Source organism: Schistocerca gregaria, chromosome 2, assembly GCF_023897955.1.
Source record: "Schistocerca gregaria isolate iqSchGreg1 chromosome 2, iqSchGreg1.2, whole genome shotgun sequence".
Classification (NCBI taxonomy): domain Eukaryota; kingdom Metazoa; phylum Arthropoda; class Insecta; order Orthoptera; family Acrididae; genus Schistocerca; species Schistocerca gregaria.
The window spans coordinates 151,853,420-151,877,247 of NC_064921.1; the positions used below are offsets into that span (position 1 = coordinate 151,853,420).

Consider the following 23,828-nt stretch of genomic DNA (forward strand, 5'->3'; position numbering starts at 1 on the left):
ATCAGAAATTTCGTAAGCATTACAGAAATATTCCATACATATTATAAATATGTGTGTGCGTGTGTGTGTGTGTGTGTGTGTGTGTGTGTACCATTGCACTGATTTCAGCCAAACTTGGAACACATATCCCTTACTGTCAGTTAACAATCACTGTTTGCGTGAAAATCACCTACCTATCATAGTTCAGGAGATAAATGAGATGCCTGAAAACCTACCACATCATGCACAGCATTTAATTGTATAACTTGTGTGCTACTAGCTGTATTTGCAATAAATTTTGCAGGCAGTGTTGTTGTTGATGTCTTCAGTCCGGAGACTGGTTTGATGCAGCTCTCCATGCTACTCTATCCTGTGCAAGCTTCTTCATCTCCCAGTAACTATTGCAACCTACATCCTTCTGAATCTGCTTAGTGTATTCATCTCTTGGTCTCCCTCTACGATTTTTACCTTCCATGCTGCCCTCCAATACTAAATTGGTGATCCCTTGATGTCTCAGAACATGTCGTACTAACTGATCTCTTCTTCCAGTCAAGTTGAGCCACAACCTTCTCTTCTCCCCAATTCTATTGAATAACTCCTCATTAGTTACGTGATCTACACATATAATCTTCAGCATCCATCTGTAGCACCACATTTCGAAAGCTTCTATTCTCTTTTTGTCTAATCTATTTATTGTCCACGTTTCACTTCCATACATGGCTACACTCCATACAAATACTTTCAGAAATGACATCGTGACACTTAAATCTATACTCGATGTTAACAAATTTCTCTTCTTCAGAAATGCTTTCCTTGCCATTGCCAGTCTATATTTTGTATCCTCTCTACTTCGACCATCATCAGTTATTTTGCTCCCCAAATAGCAAAACTCGTTTACTACTTTAAGTGTCTCATTTCCTAATCTAATTCCCTCAGCATCACCCAACTTAATTCGACTACATTCCATTATCCTTGTCTTGCTTTTGTTGATGTTCATCTTATATCCTTCTTTCAAGACCCTATCCATTCCGTTCAACTGCTCTTCCAAGTCCTTTGCTGTCTCTGACAGAATTACAATGTCATCGGCGAACCTCAAAGTTTTTATTTCTTCTCCATGGATTTAAATACCTACTCCGAATTTTTCTTTTGTTTCCTTTACTGCTTGCTCAATATACAGATCGAATAACATTGGGAAGAGGCTGCAACCCTCTCTCACTCCCTTCCCAACCACTGCTTCCCTCTCGTGCCCCTTGACTCTTATAACTGCCATCTGGTTTCTGTACAAATTGTAAATAGCCTTTCGCCCCCTGTATTTTACCCCTGCCACCTTCAGAATTTGAAAGAGAGTATTCCAGTCAACATTGTCAAAAGCTTTCTCTAAGTCTACAAATGCGAGAAATGTAGGTTTGCCTTTCCTTAATCTAGCTTCTAAGATAAGTCGTAGGGTCAGTATTACCTCACATGTTCCAATATTTCTACGGAATCCAAACTGATCTTACCTGAGGCCAGCTTCTACCAGTTTTTCCAATCGTCTGTATAGAATATGCGTTAGTATTTTGCATCTGTGACTTATTAAACTGATTGTTCGGTAATTTTCACATCTGTTAGCACCTGCTTTCTTTGGGATCAGAATTACTATATTGTTCTTGAAGTCTGAGGGTATTTCGCCTATCTCATACATCTTGCTCACCAGATGCTAGAGTTTTGTCAGGACTGGCTCTCCCAAGGCCGTCAGTAGTTCTAATGAAATGTTGTCTACTCCCAGGACCTTGTTTCGCCTCAGGTCTTTCAGTGCTCTGTCAAACTTTTCACGCAGTATCGTATCTCCCATTTCATCTTCATCTACATCCTCTTCCATTTCCATAATGGGGGACTGATGACCTTAGCTGTTTAGTCCCCCTTAAACATCCCAACAACCACCACCACCATTTCCATAATATTGTCCTCAAGTACATTGCCCTTGTATAGACCCTCTACATACTCCTTCCACCTTTCTGCTTTCCCTTCTTTGCTTAGAACTGGGTTTCCATCTGAGCTCTTGATGTTCATACAAGTGGTTCTCTTATCTCCAAAGGTCTCTTTAATTTTCCTGTAGGCAGTATCTATCTTACCCCTAGTGAGATAAGCCTCTACATCCTTACATTTGTCCTCTAGCCATCCCTGCTTAGCCATTTTGCACTTCCTGTCGATCTCGTTTTTAAGACGTTTGTATTCCTTTTTGCCTGCTTCATTTACTGCATTTTTATATTTTCTCCTTTCATCAATTAAATTCAATATTTCTTCTGTTATCCAAGGATTTCTACCAGCCCTCGTCTTTTTACCTACTAGGTCCTCTGCTGCCTTCACTACTTCATCGCTCAAAGCTACCCATTCTTCTTCTACTGTATTTCTTTCCCCTATTCCTGTCAATTGTTCCCTTATGCTCTCCCTGAAACTCTGTACAACCTCTGTTTCTTTCAGTTTATCCAGGTTCCATCTCCTTAAATTCCCACCTTATTGCAGTTTCTTCAGTTTTAATCTACAGTTCATAACCAATAGATTGTGATCAGAGTCCACATCTGCCCCTGGAAATGTCTTACAATTTAAAACGTGGTTCCTAAATATGTCTTACCATTATGTAATCTATTTGAAACCTGTCAGTATCTCCAGGCTTCTTCCATGTATACAACCTTCTTTTATGATTCTTGAACCAACTATGATTAAGTTGTGTTCTGTGCAAAATTCTATCAGGCGGCTTCCTCTTTCATTTCTTTGCCCCAATCCATATTCACCTACTACGTTTCCCTCTCTCCCTTTTCCTACTACCGAATTCCAGTCACCCATGACTATTAAATTTTCATCTCCCTTCACTATCTGAATAATTTCTTTTATCTCATCATACATTTCATCAATTTCTTCGTCATCTACAGAGCTAGTTGGCATATAAACTTGTACTACTGTAGTAGGCATGGGCTTCGTGTTTATCTTGGCCACACTAATGCGTTCACTATGTTGTTTGTAGTAGCTTACCCGCACTCCTATTTTTTAATTCATTATTAAACCAACTCCTGCATTACCCCTATTAGATTTTGTATATATAACCCTGTATTCACATGACCAAAAGTCTTGTTCCTGCTGCCACCGAATTTAACAATTCCCCACTATATCTAACTTTAACCTATCCGTTTCCCTTTTTAAATTTTCTAACGTATCTGTCCGATTAAGGGATCTGACATTCCACGCTCCGATCCATAGAACGCCAGTTTTCTTTCTCCTGATAATGATGTCCTCTTGAGTAGTCTCCGCCCGGAGATCCGAATGGGGGACTATTTTTCCTCCGGAATATTTTACCCAAGAGGACGCCATCATCATTTAATCGTACAGTAAAGCTGCATGCCCTCGGGAAAAATTACAGCCGTATTTTCCCCTTGATTTCAGCCGTTCACAGTACCAGCACAGCAAGGCCATTTTGGTTAGTGTTACAAGGCCAGATCAGTCAATCATGCAGGCTGTTGCTCGTGCAACTACTGAAAAGGCTGCTGCCCCTCTTCAGGAACCACACGTTTTTCTGGCCTCTCAACAGATACCCCTCCATTGTGGTTGTACCTAAGGTACGGCTATCTGTTTCGCTGAGGCACGCAAGTCTCCCCACCAACGGCTTGGTCCATGGTTCTTGGGGAGGTGGGGGGGGGGGGGGGGGGGTCTGCAGGCAGTATCCACATAAAATGCTAAATGCTTCTACAAAAGAATATCATGGCATCAGACATAGTTCAGGAGATATGATATGATAAAAACTGAGATACATAAAGAGCTGTCGTATTGTGTATGGTGTTTAAATTTATGACTTCTTTTGTACTTACTCTATTCACAACACATTTTCAAGACAGTACCTAGAAAATTATCATTGTATGACAAATAGATTGGGAGAAATGACACCATAAACACTAAGATGCGTGAAAACCCGCCACATCATGCGCGATGTTTAAAGTTATTATTTCCTGCTGCTAATTCTATTTGCAGCATATTTCACTGACAGTATCTGCATATACTGCTGAATGTACCTACACAGATATATCATTTGACAATACATAGCTCAAGAGATATGGTGTCATAAACACTGAAATACATGAAAAAGTGCTGCATCATGCATGAAGTTTTTATACATATATTCTTTACTGCTAAGATACTCCTACAGTTGAGTCAATGTTAGGTAATCTCTGACTTCTGGCATTGCTTTTGACAGCTTTCAGCTGTGAAACACAAACGGTTGTAGGTGAAAATGATAGCCATCTATGGAGCTATGAAGTGGCATTGCCATAGAGATGTTTGCGAAACCATGTTGTAGACACTTGACTCAGCTGCACCCAGCATACCGAAACTGTCCAGAATCATGTTTCTTAATTTGGGTACTCTACTTGTACATTTGCAAACTATGCATATTTTTTTGTATGGCTGTTTCATAATTTGAAAGGTGTTTTCGTGATTCATGAAAGCCTGCAAATGATATTTTTTGATAGCTCATTACAAAAACAGTTCATTTTTTGTTTTTGTTTGCAACACAAAATTGGCAAAATGAGTATCCAGGCAATGCTGCGTGTGTCAGCTAATATATACAGTAAAACATTAACAAAATAGTACAGTAGGAGGCGAGGATAGGGCAGGAAATTGGTCATGGCCTAATCAAAGTAACCTTCCCAGCATTCACCATAGAGACAAGGGGAAACTGTGGAAAACCAAAGTCAGGATGGCTGCACAGAGTATCAACCCTGGTCCTCCCAAATGCAGTACATTAAGACTGGTGTATCCACATCACTTGGTACATGATTGAAAGGGCAATTACAAAATATTGCAAGTGCACACAGTAAGTACAATAATAATAATAATTTAAATTAAAAACACCGCTGAAAAAGTGAAAATACATGAACAGATTACACAAGGCTGCAGAAAAGTACAAATTGCACAGTAAGTCAGTCAATAATGTAGGTGAATCATGAAATTTTGATTTAAAACACATCTCAGAAAATAAAACACACAAGCACATTATGCAGCACTACTAGAAAGTATAAAGCATGAGCATACCAAAACCCACCAAAACTATTACCATCGAAATTGGGCTGGTATCAGATCCCTTCTCAGCAGAGGTGTGTCACACTGCATCCGAAACAGAGCAAACAGAAAACCAAAGCAAATAAATTCCTTGGGGAAAAAAAGGAAGGGGGGGGGGGGGAGAGAGAGAGAGAGAGAGAGAGAGAGAGAGAGAGAGAGAGAGAGAGAGAGAGAGAGAGAGAGAGAGAGAGAGAAGGAAAAACAGCACTAATGGTACATCAGCTAACAGAATTAAACGAACCCAACAATGAATGAGGGCCTGATAATCCTATAAGGTAACTTTTTTATTTACATTGTAGAAACACTTCTCAATAAGAAATTTGTTCTAACTCCAATGTAGAAGCTGTTTCTGCCTCCAATCTCTGTATTGTGTTGAAAGTGCATTGTAAAGAATGGCACCAAGATAGCTCACATGTCTTTGAGCGCACGGTGTTCTAACTTGTTCAGTGTAGAGAGACTCACAGTTGTTAGCATTATAACTATGATAATCAGAATTGGTTAGTAGGACACCAAGTCTACCTCTTGTCATCAGTGCAGATTTGTGTATGAATCTCTGTAATGAAAAAAATTCGGGTCATTGGATAGTAATTTCGCCCAGAAAAGTATTCTGTAAGCTACAAGGAACTGAAAGCAACCAAAGTAAGCCATTCTGGCACTAGCTGAGGAGCAAACTTTAGAAATAATTCTCAGAGCAGAACTGTGTTTCTGTAAGAGATTAGTTACATGGTCTTTCTAGTTTAAGTCTTGGTCAACATACAGTCATACATTTCTGCCAAGTACCAAATAGAGAGCTGGATTTTGATCCATCTTCCCCAATTGTATACCACTTGTTTTCTTCACATATATAGCCAGCCTGTTGATGTTTAACTATGAATCCAAGGATTTAAGTTGTTAATAAGCTGTATTGGGCGGAGATCTATTACACTAGTGTCATCTGCAAACATTATCTTGGCTGCAGAGTCTGAGGTGTGCATTGTCATTTATATAAGTGAGGAACAGAAGGGGGCCTAACACGCTAGCCTGGGATACACCTATTTCGACTTCCCTTGAATCGCATACTAATCTGATTTTATGATTAGCATGAGATGATGTGAGCTCCACAACATGTAATCTGTTTTACAAATATGATTGAACCCACTTGTTGTCTATTCCTTTTAGCCCCACCACATCCAAATTATCTGAAAGGACTTTATAGCTAACCATATTGAATGCTTTAGAAAATCGCAAATTAATTTCTACTATTGTTGTTATCCAGATTACTGTTTTGTCAGTGTAATCATTTATCACTGTTTTTGTACTTCATCCTGTTCGAAAGCCATGTTGATTATTATTCTGTAGGCTGTGGTTGTCTTCAGTACTTGATGATTTGTTGTTTCATTAACCTCTCAGTTACTTTAGAGAACGCCAAGACGAGTGAAATGGGTCAGTAATTTTCATCTTTATGCCTATTTCCACACGTGAATAAATGTGTCACCTTTGATATTTTTAATCTTTCACAGAACATACACACACTGAGAGTGATAAATTAAGTATGTAAACTTAGGGCTTTGCAATTTGTGAAGCAGTATGGATTATAAGTGACACTGGAATATCGTCTACACCAGCGGATAGTTTGCATGAGGCTTTTAATCACCTTTACTACTTCATGCTCATTAGTTAGAAAGAACCTCGTACGCTACAGTCAGACCATTGGCAGTTGTCTTTCATGATGATCATTTGTGAGTACACTGAACCACCAAGTGAACGTGTTCCTTCAGGAGACACGAATCAGCCAAATGGTGTATCCTGCAGCATCTGCTAACATGAACTCCATTGAACATTCTTGTGACCAGTGGAAACTTGTACATTGTCATTGGAACATTCCTAATGTACTTGTTGCCTCAGGAAGGCTGCTGTTAAAGAGTTGAACAGACGTAAAGAGCAACATGCCAACGAGAATCAGAGCACATTACAATAGATTGAGTGCAGTATGGCACTGGATGTTACACAGCAGCAAATTTTGATTTTCAGATTTGTACTTTCAAATAAATTGCTGCTATTTTAGTTATTACTTTCTTTTTATTCCCCAGTAAAGCTATTTGTTTAGTTTAATAGGGCTTAAGCTTTCACTCTCCTTTTCCCTTAAATCGAAGTCCACACACACCTACAAATATGCAGGTGGTGCAAAATAATTTTTGAGCAGTTTAGATGATGTTGAAAAATTGCAGTTTATATAATGATGAAATGAGTGTTAAGTTAATACATATTTGGAAAAGATTGAGATATCATTTATGTTGACAAACTCTGGAGTCCTGTGACTCACGAAAACTGTCTTGACTATTATGCTCGTGACAAAGACGATGGATAACAAATTACTAATATCATGGATGAAACTTGTTTGGAAGAAGTAGCACCCACAAAATATTTGGGGATTATTGTGAGTAATGAGTTTAAGGAGAACAACAATGCCTGTCCTCAGTTTAGATGGAGTTATTTCAGTAATGGAGTAATAGGCAGAAAAAAAAAACTGTTAACATGCGCTACTGGTCATACACTTCTACTTGGCCCTCTGTGATGGATAGAAGTCAGCTGAACTTGCGCTGCTCCAAAATGTTTACGCCCATTTCTAATGTTAGGTGCTTAATAGTATTTTGCATAACCGTAAGTGGCAGTTGTGAACATAGTGTTGATCTGTGTGTTTTGTTGTGCATAGTGATTGGTAACATTATTTACAAAACTGAATGAAGAGGCTGTACTTGGTCCAGTGATTTGCTATAAGCTTTTGTGTCACTTCTGTGGTCATTAATCCTTTAGATGTTCGTTTCTAACCATCGAAAATCCAGAAAGGAGTGTAACAATATTAAGAAAAGGATAGTTGTTACCACCATATAGTAGGCACAACAAAAAGACTGTTGGAAAGTGAGCTTTCAGCCAACAAGGCCTTTGTTGAAATTAAACCACACACACACACACACACACACACAAACGACCACTGTCTTTGGCAACTGAAGTCAGAGTCTGGTTTCAGTTGCAAGGGATTGTGGTCATGTGTGCATGAGTTGTTTGCTTGAGTGGATGTGTATGTTGTTTATTTTTGACAAAGGTCTCGTTGGCTGAAAGCTTATTTTCTGACAGTCTTTTCGTTTTTTCTGTCTGCAACTCAGCATCTACTATGTAGTGAGTAGGCATAAGCTTCAGTTCCCAGCAGCCTCTGCTTAGGACCAAAGTAAAGGTGTGCGATCAGATCAGTACATACCTCTGAATTTTTGTACCATTCATACAGCACAGGGAAACTATTAACACATATCTGAGAATTTTTGCATTGTAAGGAATGGGATGGGGCAGCTGTAAACAAATTGTGGAAAATTAATATATTATAAAATTGGAAATAAATGCAAATGTTCCCTAGGATGACACCATATGGAGAGGACCCATTGAGAAACTTCCCGAATAGATGAAAACAGTTGAAAAAGTTTCTCTGTACTTAGGAAGCAAGTTATTACAGTGCCTCCAGAAGAGCTTGGAAGACATAAAACATGATGTAGTAAACCAAAATGTACTTATAGAGTGCAAAATTAGTATTAAGATTGTACGCAAAATTAAATTGCATTTATAAATTAACAAATATGTGATATAATAATGTACTGGTTAGTGTAAGTAAGCTGAGTGAGTAATTGTAATATCTATATAGAACATGCACATCAGCCTCATGTTTTAAGGTAGTTTAGTTTAGTTAGTTTCCATGAATCATTTGCAAAATACATTGAAATGAAGTGGAGTCATTTTATACTGACATCACATATTAATTTGTAATTAGGGCTACTTCCTGAACACATATACTTTTTTAGTGTACTATACAGAGGTGTCAAAAATCAAACAATGGAAAATCCAACATGGAACGTAACAGTATTATGAGATGGAAAGTTGGTACTTATCATATAGCAGAGATGCTGAGTCGCAGATAGGCACAACAAAAAGATTTTCACAATTAAAACTTTCGGTCATTGGCCTTTGTCAACAATAAACACACACACACACACACACACACACACACACACACACACACACACACACACACACACAAGCAAATGGTGCTCACACACACGACTGCATTGTCAGGCAACTGAAACCACAATGCCAGATTGTGTTAGTAGTAATTCCTACCCACCAACATTTACACACTACAATAGTAGTTCATCTACAGAATAGAAGTAGTTCTCAAGGAGAAATTTCTTAAGTTAGTTTTCAGATTTAATTTAGCTGTCTTGTTAGACATTTTATATCATTGGGTAAGGAATCAAAAATTTTGATTGCAGCATTATGCACCCCTTTTTGTGCTAAATACAACTTTAATGGGGAGTAACAAATGTCATTTTTTCTCTTGTATTTAATTATGTACATTTTTGTTCCTCTTGAACATTAGTGGATTATTTAAAGCAAACTCCACGAGAAAATAAATATATTCTCAAGCAGTAGTCAGAATGCCCAACTCCTTACACAAATAGCTACAAGATCATTGTGGTTGAGCATCACATATATTCTTACAGCATTCCTTTGAGCAATGAAGACTTTAACATTAAATAGGAAAACAGTTCCTAATGTTCTGGTAAAAATTATATTTATTTGGTCACGAACTGGCTATCAGCTTCTTAGGCAACCTTCATATGACTGTCGCAAAGACAGATGTCTGTGTTCGTGACACTCCATTGTCACCTCAAGATGTCCTAAGAAGCCGAACACTGCTTCATGACCAAATAATTTGATGTTGTAAATAGTCTTCACAGGTTTTACAACACATCCGCTTGAAGAGACACATAATTTGATGTTATTACTGTGTTCTACCGAGCACCGACTGAAAATTCAGTTAATGAATACTTTCTTTCTTAATGATGAGTTACCCCAGAACATTATTCAGTATGACATTTTTGAATGAAAATATGCAAATATATACCAACTTACTGTTTTGTCTGTTCTGGCCCTGGAGCTTTGTTCAGTGTCAGCTGTTTCTCAACACCACTGACACAAACATTTATTTCACTTGTCTTTTTGAGGGTGCAATGATTAAATTGGTTTTCCTTTGCAAAGGAACATTTCAAAATCGAGTTAAGCATTTCAGCTTTTGCTTTGCTTCCCTCTTTTTCAGTTCCTGTTTCATTCACTAGAGATTGGACACTAACTTTGGTGCCACTAACAGCAGCTTTATATACTGCCAGAATTTCTTTGGGTTTTATTGAATATCATTTGACAATATTTTGCTACAGTAGTCACTGAACACTTCATGCATTGCTCTCTGGACAGCCAAATATGTTTCATTCAGCAACTTTCCATAGTCCTATGCTTTGTTTTACACCTATTATGCAACAGTCTCTGTTTCTTTAGAAGTTTCCTTACAGTGACTGTATACCATTTAGGATCCTTCTCATTATAAACTGTTCTGCTGGATACATAGTTGTCCGGTGCATGGTCAACTATTCTTTTAATCTTGAACCATAATAGTTCTACATGCTCCTGTCCTGTGCTGAAAGTTTCAAATTCCTCATTTAGATATGACTCTGCTACTTTTTTGTCTAGTTTACTGAACACATATATCTTTTTGTTTTATATGTTCTTTGTACTTTGACAGCCAGTGTTGCCACAACCATGTCATAGTGCCTGACACTAGTTTTGATACAAACATCCTCAAAGAGATTAGATTTGTTTCTTGCCATTAAATCTATTTCCATCATGAATGGGGTTATGAACTGTCTGTTGTAGCTAGTTTTCAAAGAAGGTATTTAACAATGTTTCACAGGATGTCTTGTCACACTCACCACTAACAAAACTGTAATTTTTCCAACTGGTTGTTGGATGACGAAAATGTCCACCGACGATTACAGTATGATTGGGGGGCTTACAAACAAATGACCTGAGGTTTTCTCTCAAGTTTTCGGGTACACTAGGAGGTGAGTGTGGTGAGTTATAGAAGGATCCATTTTCCATTTTATGCTCATTCCTGATACTGAGTCTTGCCCAGACAATCTCACATGCAGCTTAAATTTTGATCTCAGTAGATTTCAGTTTCTTGTCTACTATGACAAATACACCACTTACATTTCCTATTAGCCTGACTCGTTTGGTGCAGCCTGCCACAAATTACTCTCCTGTGCCAACCTTTTCATCTCAGAGTAGCAATTGCAACCTACGTCTTCAACTATTTGCAGGATGTATTCCAATCTCTGTCTTCCTGTACAGTTTTTATCCTCTACAGCTTCCTCTAGTACTATGGGAGTTATCCCCTGATGTCTTAACATATGTCCTATCATCCTGTCCCATCTCCTTATCAGTGTTTTCCATACATTCCTCTCCTTGCCGAGTCTTCAGAAAACCTCCTTATTCTTTACCTTATCAGTCTACCTAATTTTAAACATTCTTCTGCAGCACCACATCTCAGGTGCTTTGATTCTGTTCTGTTTTGGTTTTCCCACAGTCCATGTTACACTACCATTCAATACTGCAGTCCAAATGTACCTTCTTTAAAATTCCTTCATCAAAGTAAGGTCTATATTTGTTACTAGTAGCTTTCTCTTGGCCATGAATGCCCTTTTTGACTGTTCTAGTCTTCTCTTTATGTCGTCCTTGCTTCGTCCACCTTTGATTGTTTTGCTGCCTAGGCAGCAGAATTCCTCAGCTTCATCTACTCTGTAATCATCAATCCTTATGTTAAGTTTCTCATTGTTCTCATTTCTGCTACTTCTTATTACTTTCATCTGCCTTCGAATTACTCTCAATCCATATTATGTACTGATTAGACCGTTCATTCCATTTAAAACATCCTGTAATTCTTCTTCACTTTCATTGAGGATAGCGTCATCAGCAGAACTTAGCATTGATACCTTTTCACCTTGAATTTTAATTCCACTTTTCAACCATTCTTTTATTTCCATCACTGCTTCTTCCATGTATATATTGTCTTAATCCTTCTTAATCTGAGCACTTCGTTCTTCATCTCCCACTCTTATTATTCCCTCTTCATTCTTTTACGTATTGTATTTTACCTTTCTTTCCCTGCAGCTTACCCCTATTCTTTCTTACGATTTTGAACATGTTCCACCATTTTACATTGTCAAATGCTTTTTTCAGGTTGCAACTCCTATGAACGTGTTTCAGTTCTTGTTTAGTCTTGGTTCCATTATCAACCACATCAGAACTGTGTCTCAGGTGCCTTTACCTTTCTTAAAGTCAAATCGACCATCATCTAACAAATCCTCAGTTTTCTTTTCCCTTCTTCTTACCCTATCCTTTTGACAAACATTTAAATTTTGCCCAAAAATCTCACTGCTAACAGTTTAAGGTTACAGCCAGCTTTTTGTACCTAGCTCGAGGTGAGCTTTATTGTTTTCAAGAGCACTTCAAACTCTGGCAGTTTGCTACAAATACTTCGACAGTTAACTATTAGAATTATTTTAATACCCTCACCTGTAGAGGGCATTCTTTTGGACTTTATGCTTATACTTCTTTGTCTCCTACAGTTATCGTTATCTGAATTGGGAATTGGACAGAGAGTCACCTTAAAAAACTTGTCTGTATCCGACATGCAGTCAGCTACCTGGGTATCTGCCTCTGATGTGTAGTGTGCATCTGACCCACTTAGGGGGACCCTACAGTTCTCAACCATGTGGTACAAGTCCTCGAAGTCTTTGGTTCAGTCCTTCCTCTCTACTCAAAACCAGGGGCTGACAATCAGTACTGACGGCAATGCTGCAAATTCTGAGCGTTGTTGAAACTCCATGCCTAAGGCTGGTTTTCTCAACGCTTCTCTGCCAATTGCAGGAATGATGCCGGTGTAATTTCAGAGCATAGGTGATGTTCCAACATTTGTTCCAATGTGCACCACAATCTACTGTTACATTAGTTGCACCCTGTTTCCTCAGTGGCTGCCGCAATAGCCTCTTCGTCATGTTGAATGGGGCCTCTAGGCATGTACACAGAGTGCATCTTGTGTTCCTTCCTGCCATATCCCTTGGGGATTACCATTATTCACTGTATGTTTGAACTGCTGATGATTAATAGATCCCTCCCTCTTTGTGTTTGCCTCCTCTTGGCATGGGACAAGCAGGTTTCCCCAAAACGGATGAAGTGAATCCCACTGGCTCAGTTTCAGTTTCAGTGAAGGACAGCACCTTGAGCTTGTTAGTTAGGGGGATAGGTATAACACCCTGAGTCCTCCGTGGTCCCTATCCTCCCTATACAGGATGCCAAGCTCTTACCATTGACAGCCAAGAGGACGAGTAATGACGACAGAGCCTGTACCTCCTGCAGAGGTGATGGGATGCACAGGAGAGGGTAGTACTTGAGGTATCTTTGGTACTACAGGTATGTAACTCTCAGGAGCTCTGCCGACACACAGATTCACAGCAGCTGCCAATCTTTTGGCAGTAGTCGGGGAATTTTCTAGCTGCTTATGAATGTCAACTAACTCATCTTGTATTTGAGAACAGTATTCACAATGGTGCTGCATTGTGGCTTATGCAGTGTTTTACAGGGCAGTCAATGAATAACTTTAAACTAGGCCTGCCCACTATCTTTTCATCTGTTGAGCTAAAAAATTATTACTTCCCTACAAGGATTGAAGCAAATACAAAATGAGATTTCTATTAAGGCAACAGAAAAAAAAACTATTGTAAAAATTGGCAATTCCCTAAAATGTTTAAGGTTTATTATAGACACTAACAAACTTAAAAAATAGAGTTAATGTACTATAAATGTAGATAACATGTACTACTCTTCAAAGTGAAAAGTAAATGTGACACAGTATGTTCGTTATAATATCTGCTACAGTAACTAAATCACAAATGCTTGTTTAATACTACAAATTAGTTTATGCACAGGACAATAAAAACTTCCAAAAATTCTCAAAAAGTATATTTATTTGCTTTGATAAACACCGAAATTCATGGTGATCTATTCTTTGGCATTAACAGAGTCACTGACGCTGATTTGCCATGAAATAAGTTATCCACAATTCTTGTAATGTATGAAAATTTTCAAAAATATAGTTTTGTAAGCATCCAAAAATTCTCTGTTTCCCACATATAGTGAAATTAGAGCATATTCTATGGGTTGCAGCCAGGTCATGTTGACTTCTTGCCACAATATTTCAGATGGCAACTGTCATGGTGTCGGCCTTATAGCAAAAATTGGCATGGAAACTTATGCACATTGGCGGCTGTTACAGGAGCACTCTCTATCGTAGTCCACGCCCTCTGTAGATACTGGTCCACCGGTGGTGTGCACACGAATGCATAAAGATGAAACTACATGTACGCCTCTGTTGGGAGATCACCGAGTCCCAAGTCTTATCCAGTTGAAAGCTGCCATCCTGATTAATAAGATTTTGTACTTGATGAACTTCCACAGATTCTTTAATTACTGAATCCCAAAAGGATTTAGCTAGTGCCAAGATTTTTGTGGCAGAATAATCTGTAGTGTCCTGCAGTAATACAGTACTAGCTACTTACTGGGCTGCGAAAGGCAAGTGTGGTGCTCATGTTCAATGCACCTTTTATGTACTGTGCGTAGTGCGATGCCACTACCTGAATTTACTGTATTATTATTAGACCATGCAGAATCGGACTTCCGGAAAGCGTCTCTCGCTTGTAATAGGTTTGAATAGACACCCAATGGTGATCCAACTACTACATGGAATTTTTGGAATAAATAATGATAATGGCACGCAACAAACTTATTTTTACATCTCTATTTGAATGTTAGTAACACTGATAATCTCTTTGAAGTGACTGAACAGGTAGCACTTAATTCTATATGTTTGATATTGCCTAGCAGGAGGACATTTTTCATTTAAAACAATACCACAGCCTGAAATCGTTTCACAATACATAAAAACACATGATAAACACTTGAACTTATTTTAGGTTAATGTGAACTACACAAATTGTAATTACTGAATTTAATGTTATTGAGCTTGCATTGTGCTGAAGGCACAATATGTACTGTGGTGGCAGCAATTTCCTTGAATGCTTAATTAAGGAACAATATAGATCTGCTTGTCAGTATAGTTACTGAAAACACTAATTGTGAATCACGTTGCTCAGATGGAACCGAGTAATTTTTAACTATGGTAAAGTACTGAAAAGCCACCACATCGAGCTGGATAGTAATTAAGGTTGCAAAGTATCTGGCATCTTCCATCTGTTGCATGAAGCGGCATCTGCTCATCTGCTGGCAATTTTGGCGTTAATTCCGACTATTTTCTCTTGTAATATAGCTACGACGATACTCACACGCCATAACTTTTCACTGATGTTGCAGCACATAGAAATCACTGGATATGGAGTAATAATGAGCTATTTCCTTTAAACAATTGATTACACTCAGGGAATGCAATTTAAACCACAAAATTATTATTGCCTCCAAACTTTACACACTGTAGAGAACTTGGTTTGACTATTACACAAACTGATGCACAAAATATAAATGTGCTGTTAATGGCATCGGTATAACAACCACTGTTCATAATAATTTTCTTGTAAGATAACTTCTAGTTCGTTGCTACCAAAGTGAGCTCACCAATGGACCTCACCAGTTATTCAGATCACAATATGCCATTGGATGCAGCTACTGGTCCCTTCACACCTCGCTGTTGGCACAAGCAACTCGTCGCAATTAACACAGCTTTGCACCATGCAGTGCCATGTACTTCAGAGCGGAAAAATGTACTATTTTGCTGCTCACAGTCCATCTCCATTAAAATACCGCATCTTACAAGCCTTAGTGTCCATTTAGCTTGTAGCCATACGATAAACGAAGTCCATATATGTTTTCAGCTCACTTCTAAATGGTCTGTTAGCAAAGTTACCGTAGCACACACCGGCATTCACTTTTATGCCACTTAACACTTGTTCTGCCTCAGAGCTACGCCAATTTACTTCTACTGCCAATATTACGTGCCAACCTGAACACTGTTCTCATTCTCGGGGATTCCCCCCCCCCCCCCCCCCCACCTAAACATTATTTCACATTACGCCTAGTTCTCTATTTACAATTAAACATACCATAGCATTACAATATTTAATTAGTCATTTTCATATATTAAAGTAATATTACATTTATATGTTTACTACACATAACAATATTATTTAGTTTAATTCTTCTTTTATTTCGCTGTCAGTGTGCAGTACAAGCCATACACTGTCTCCCGTATAGCGTTCATTAATTTAGCTGCTACCAGGCGGAAGCACTTCCGCTTTGCCTTCGATTCTGGCCCACAGATGGCATAAGCGTCCACTTTCTCTACCGTTGCAACTTGACTATGCCTGGCATTTATTAGACGGCATGTTGTCACATTACAGTATCTTCTGACCTATGTAAGCTTTGCCACACTGGCAAGGAATTTTGAAAACTCTGGCCTTCCACAGACCTAGATCGTCCTTTACCACTAACCTTCGCCAGTGGCCGGAAGATTACTTTAACTTGATGTTTCTCTAGGATACTGCCGACTTTGCATTCTTTTGATTGGATATGACATTATCCATTGGTTGGTTGTACCATCAGTTCTATAAAACCTAGTTTTATTTAGTAGAATTATGTGTTTCACACAGTCAAGTGCCTTAGATAGGTCACAGAAAATACTGACCAGTGCTATTCTGTTGTGGAATACTTGTAAAATTTGGGGAGTAAATGTGTGAGTGGAAATTCATTAGAGCAACACACTGAAATCAGAACTGTAATTTACAGAGGATATTGTTGCTTAGGTGGGATACAATTCTGGAATACACCACTTTCTCAGAAGTTTTGAAAAATAATATCAGTAGTGAAACATTCAGTTGTTATTGAAATCTTTCCAATCATTATTTTTATGGAGGAATTTATTGATGGCATATTTCAATCTCTGCAGAAAAATAACCTTGGGTTAGTGATGCATTACATATTTCAGATTAGACATAGCTTATTATATGGAAACAAATCTTCAGTACTCATAAACACCATCATATCCAGATGAGTGTTTATTTTTGAGAGAATATATATAATTTTCTTAAATTCTGAGGGAGAAATATGATCAAATTTTATGAGAGTTGCTCTTTCAACACACTGCTGTGATTTTTGTATTGAACTGTTTGTTCCTGTACTTGTTACTATATTTCAGAAGTGATTGTGAAACACATTTGCTATCTGTTTCTCATAATTTATGGTTCTTCATTTAATTCAGTAGTGATGTTATCGTCTTCTTTGGCCAAATGTTGTCTCTCATTGCACTACAATCCATATAGCCTTAAGTATGTTGTCGGAATTACTGATTTCTGACATTATGTGCTTGTTCCTTGATTTCTTAAAAAGTTTTCTTCGTAATTTTTAATAGTTTTTGTAGTTTCCAACAGATACATTTCCCTTTTCCTTCCACAAGATAGTTTAATCCCTCTAGTGGCCTATGGTTTTTTTTTTACATAGCTGTTTAATGTTCTTTCTGATTAGCTTATGTGGAAAGCATATTCAAGTAATGATATTTATCTTGGAACAGATTAAAATTTATGTCTGGATTTGGTTCATCATAAATTTCATCCATGTCATCTCTTGTAAACATTCTTAAAAACATTTATTCTTGAGTCATTAACTATTCTCATTGGTTTCCACCCTAGATTATTAAGACTGTAAGACACTATCTTATTTACACTAACTAAATGTACATCATGGTCAGAGAAAACTTTTGTTACGTGGTACACAGTTATTTTCTTGCTTTTAGCTTATCAAAGAAAAAACATTGTCAATTAGGGTAGATAGTATCTGTTCTACACTTGAGGGACATTCTATCTGCAAAGTACAAAACAACAAGCCTAAATGTAAAAATAAAATTAAAAAGAAATGTAAGTCAAGTTTCAGTGCTTCATGGCAATGTGAACACACTCAGCCAAGAAAAAAAATAGATGGATGAATGTTTTGTGGCGACAAACATTTTCATGTTTTCAAAGTCATTTTATGATTAGTTTCTGATGTGTATATTGTCTAGTGGTGCATTTTACAGTTGATCAAAATTTCCTTGCCATCAGGTGATGTTTTTGATGTGCACATTATCTAATTGTGCATTTTACAATTGATCAACATGTCCTGGCAATCAAGTTACTATTTGATGTTTCACTGTCATATCTGATATTTCACACACAGCTGGCCTGTGAGCTCTAGAATATGTTTTAGTACTTTTTTCATACTCGTGTTGAATATTGGAAACAATTTATCTCTGTTTCGCTGTCTTTGGGATATTTCTGTGCATCCATATTAAAGTTACTTGTTATACAAAGATATAAAAGTGACTCAACCAAGCCAAAGAACTGTATGAATATTACATAGGATCATGTTAACATGAAATCTGTGAAATGTACCTGTACCAATTGAAAGAAGTCCATAAGAAACAAATTGATCAGTGAAACAGAAATTTATATTCTGATTAATAAGCTATAATGACAAAATCAGCATGATTACTTTTCCCAGATCCGATTTCTTGTAGCCTTTCTGGTAAATCATTTTGTGACCACAAAAATGGATAATATGACTCATTGGTGTGAAGTTACAGTTTGTGTATGCTAAGGTTTCCGAGTTATTTGACCCTCACACTGAGCTCCAGAAATTTCTCACTTTGTTTTGTTACATTACTGTGACTTTGTGGCATTTGGAATCAACATAGGCTAACTATTTTGGAAACACTTCTTTTCAAATGTAGCCGCTTTGCAGCTGATGTTGGCAATTGTGGAATGTCACATTGTTGTTAAGGTTATAAGTGATACTTACAGTGAATTTTTCTTAGTACAGGTGTATCTGTACTTTTTGTGTATCCTTTCTTTGAAAGTTGGATATTTCGTTGAAGACTGATCTAGGTATCTCAATAACTAACACAATAGCTTTTCAGTTGGCAGGAGAGGGTTCGGATAACCTGTCAGACCATTCAGATTAATTTTTAATAGCCATACAATGGTGGAGCTTCAGCAGTTGTCAGTTTTATTTTCAGGCACATTCATAAACAACTTTTATAGCTATTACTGGTTTTGAAAAGTATGTAATCTTCAGGTAACCAATCCAACAGAGAGAAAGATCATCATTACTGTACATGAAAATATTAAGGTAATAAAAACCTAAAAGATAAACATGATAAAATAGAAATAAGAACTATGTCGCTCACATTATATTCAGTTTCAACAGCTCTTGATCTAAATGGAAAAGTTGTCTTTAGTTTCAGTAAGTGGATCAAGAGCCACAGTACATGAATACCATGTGTTATTCTTTTTATGTTTTTAGCACACTGACTTCAGTAATTCAATTTATGTGTGCTGGACATGCCTTTTCTCCACAATGAAATGTTTATTTTGCATTTTCAGTACCGCAACCACTGATAGAACTGCATGTGAAACTCCTACGTAAAGCAAGGAAATCAGTATCAGGAGAACGATGGGAGCGTGCACTTATAAAATTCTGTCACACATACTCATCAAATCAAGATGGCTGGGAAATTGAACGTTTTGGCTACAAGAAAGCTCGACTTGGTGTGAAGTTGCGAGTGCTGAAGGTTTGTGTTTATGCCTTGAATTGTCAGAGTTATAACCTGTTTCTGCAGATGTGTTTATAATTGAAATATTGTGGTCTTCATTGATGAGTGACTTTAATAATATGTGTGTGGTGTTTGATGTGCAGTTTCCAGAAGTGTTTTTTGTCTTGATAGGTAAACAGTTTCTTAAATTGGCTTTTATTTATCAAGGAAGATATGAATATTGCGTGTTCCAATATATTTAAAATCATAGTCGATATTTCACTCTGTTTTTAAAAATTAGAGGTCTTCATTACTGAACACAAATGACATGACATTTGTGTAAGTCATAGAAAAACGAATTGTCTCTGAACTTTTATTGTTTGTCTGCATCATTTATTTGCTGAGGAGGTCATTAGAGATCTTTATCGAAACATAATTTTTCCCTTTGCAGGCTAAAGAGAAATTTTCATAAACATTTTTGGAACAGTGATTAAATTTTTTTTTTAATTTTTTGTTTTTAAAATTCAGTCTTAATCACACCACGTATGTTACAAGAACATAGGCGACCGGTTTCGGTCATATCACATGACCATCATCAGACCTGTAATTTAATTTAGCAAGTGACAGAAACCTTACTAGATTTACAATAAAATAAGACAAAATGCTTATAAGGATAAAATACAATAAGACATGTCATACCCAAGGCATCCTTCGAAGATGGTAGGTGGAGCACTCTTCTCAGCGGATGTGATGTCAACTGGTGCCAGCATGTGAGGAGCATATGCTTAAGTACGATGTTCCGCCTACCTCTTCTCCCTCCGCCTCACATCAACCAATCAGTATAAAAATGGGTTCACATAATCGTAAAAAAAAGTACAATAATAACATAAAAATAGTTATGTATCTCTTTACAACTATGTAACTGTATAAAATATCAATTAAAAGCTGTAAAACAACTGTACAGACGATATATAGTCAGTGTGCCCTCTGTGGGCTAAGGTGGTACTACCACAATGGTTTCAAAGTCAACAATGTTGTGGAGGTCTTTGGCATTGCAGCATCATATCGATATATGAGTTGTGACTCGACTGCAAGTATACATCTATGCTAGATTCAGTCTGTCTGTCTTTTATTAAAATGTGATAAAACTGATTTATTAAAAATGGAGTCACATTTCGTAATATTTCTAGTTGGAAGTTTAAAATTGTGATATAAATATTTACGTACTGTCCTATGGTACATTTCTGCCATGGATACAACTGGGTCCTATGATTTTCTGAACAAGAGTACATATGTGTTCATAGAATTTCATCAAAGAGATCATAAAAATATTTTTCACGAAAATCCAGCTGTTCATTGAGAAGCACTGACAGTTCGTCTCTATAATGGGCATATATCTCGATCTCCTCCAAAATATTTAATAATAAGCCTTTATTAGCATGATGAAGGACTTGCAAGTTCTGTTGTACGTCCACAACATCGTTGACTTTGAAACCATTGTGTTAGTGCCATCTTAGCCCATAGAAGGCACACTGACTATAGATCATATGTACAGTTATTTTAAATCTTTTAATTGATATTTTATACAATTCCATGGTTGTAAGGAGATATTATACATAAATATTTTATGTAAATAAAATAGAAAGAAACTTCCACATGGGAAAAATATATTAAAAACAAAGATTCCAAGACTTACCAAGTGGGAAAGCGCCGGCAGACAGGCACAATGAACAAAACACACAAACACACACACAGAATTACTAGCTTTCGCAACCGATGGTTGCTTCTTCAGGAAAGAGGGAAGGAAAGGGAAAGACGAAAGGATGTGGGTTTTAAGGGAGAGGGTAAGGAGTCATTCCAATCCCGGGAGCGGAAAGACTTCCCTTAGGGGGAAAAAAGGACAGGTGTACACTCGCACACACACACATATCCATCCGCACATACACAGACACCATTTTTATGTTATTATTGTACTTTTTTTTACATTTTGACGATTATGTGAACCCATTTTTATATTGATTGGTTGATGTGAGGTGGAGCGAGAAGAGGTAGGCGGAGCATCTTCATACTTAAAGCGTATGCTCATCACTTGCTGGCACCAGTTGACATCACAGCAGCTGAGAAGAGTGCTCCATCTACCATCTTTGAAGGATGTCATGAGTATAATACGTCTTATTGTATTTTATCCTTAAAAGTACTTTGACTTATTTTATTGTAAATCTAGTAAGGTTTCTATTACTTTCTAAATTAAATTACAGGTCTGATGGTGGTCATGTGATATGACCGAAACTGGTCACACACGTTCTTGCAACATACATGATGTGATTAAGACTAAATTTTAAAAACAAAAAAATTTAAAGAGACATTGTTGTGAACAGTACATGTAATTTTTGTTCATTTTATGTTAATGATGCTGTTAATGACAAACTTGGTAGAATATTAAATAGATTAACAGACTATTATTTATAGAGTTGCCTCGAAGAGATTTGATCATTTATAAGACGTATAATCCACAAGTTTTTGTGTGATAAAGGCTCCAGGAATTCTTGTTACATTAAATTTAGAGATCTGCACTTTTCGGACAGTTAACATGCAAACTTATACCAGTTACACAATGAGATTGCAGAAATACTTTGTGTGAGAGAGTAAAAGAGACAGTAACATTATGTTTCACAGTTTAAAGCAAAGGATGGAAGAAAAAGAGTAAATTTTCTGCTGGAAATTATACACTTATGAAAAACATTGTGCTTTAACCCAAAGAGAGAGAGGAATGTAGCTGCAATAAGGCAGATGTGGTGAGCATTCTATCTTAATGCAGAAAAGTGCTGTTTTCCTATTGCATTTTGTGTTTTAGTTGTTCACGAGTTCTCTTCTTCCATCTGGTTTGCTGTAGTATTAGGTCCTCTTTGTGCTTATCATAATCTTCCGTTGTTTCCATTATCTGTGTTCTGAAGTTGTAAATGAAAGTTAGAATAAGAATGTTTCATTATACTTAGTTGTCATTTATATTTTTGTTAAGAAAAAGTTTACCTTTATTGGTGGTAAGTTATTGCAAGCAAAATTAATATTTTCAGTCATGTGATACTTTTAATGGTTTCTTTCAGATTTCATTGTTTTTTGTCACTAATTCTCCTTTTGTACAAATTGTGGGGATAAAAGTACCTGCTGGTTAGAGGAAAATATTATTTGAGAATAAGTTAATGATTGTCTTCATTTGCTTATTACATTTAAAAAGATGGTAGTTTCTTAATTTGTTATTGCCCTTTTTCTCACAGACTCTGCTGGAACAACAGTTTGATTTGAATGCAAAGTTCAAAGCAGAGATCAACCGTTTGAGTGCTATGGAGCTACGCAGCAGTCCTCTTGGCCGTGACAAGCTGGGACAGACATACTGGTGCCAGCTGGATGAAGCATGCAATTTACGTGTATACCGGGAGGACCTAGATGATGAGACATGGGAAGTGGTTGCAAGGTATAATTAACAGCTTGATAACTTATCTTCCACACGCCTGACTTCTTTGCTGTGCTATAAGGGAGGGATGTATTTTTTTGATTACTGATTTAGTATTTTTAGTCATCATTAGATTAGAATGTTTGTTTTGCAGAATATTGCATCTTAGTAATTGATGTGGTATGATTTCATTGCACTCACATGTAATCAATTGAAGTTTTTTGAGATTATATTTGTTTGAGCACCATGAACTAATCACATGTATATTAAATGAAAATAGTTATCACCACACGCGCGACTGCTACGCTCGCAGGTTCGAATCCTGCCTCGGGCATGGATGTGTGTGATGTCCTTAGGTTAGTTAGGTTGAAGTAGTTCTAAGTTCTAGGGGACTGATGACCAAAGATGTTAAGTCCCATAGTGCTCAGAGCCATTTGAACCATTTTTTAGTTATCACCACAGACACAATATCTGAAAAGCTGTTAGATGAGACTCCTGTAATGCGTAAGTCCATCTACATCTACATACATACTGTAGAAACCAGTGTGAAATGCATGGTAGGGGGTACTTGTTAATGTTGTACCACATGTTAGGGTTTCTTCCTGTTCCGGCTGCGTATGGAATGTGGGAAGAATGACAGCTTTAACACACTTATGCATGCTATAATTAGTCAGTCTTGACTTTGCCATCTCTACTGGACTGACACATTAGGGGGCTGAAATACGTTTTTAGATTCTTCACTTAAGGGGGGTAGGACATGAAACTGGCCGACTTGGAGCAGGAGAGGCACCACAAGACATTTTAATTTACACTGTCTATACTTTC

General features: G+C 37.3%; 1 protein-coding gene across 2 annotated transcripts in view; it reads left to right on the forward strand.

The window, feature by feature from the left end:
* The window catches only part of LOC126336577 (uncharacterized), a 147,180-nt gene that overhangs the window by 13,604 nt on the left and 109,748 nt on the right, over positions 1 to 23,828 (forward strand). For both annotated transcript variants that reach the window (XM_050000433.1, XM_050000434.1), the window contains exons 2-3: positions 19,404 to 19,591; positions 22,828 to 23,024. In XM_050000433.1, the coding sequence (XP_049856390.1) occupies positions 19,404 to 19,591; positions 22,828 to 23,024 (385 nt within the window). The remainder of the gene's footprint in view (positions 1 to 19,403; positions 19,592 to 22,827; positions 23,025 to 23,828) is intronic.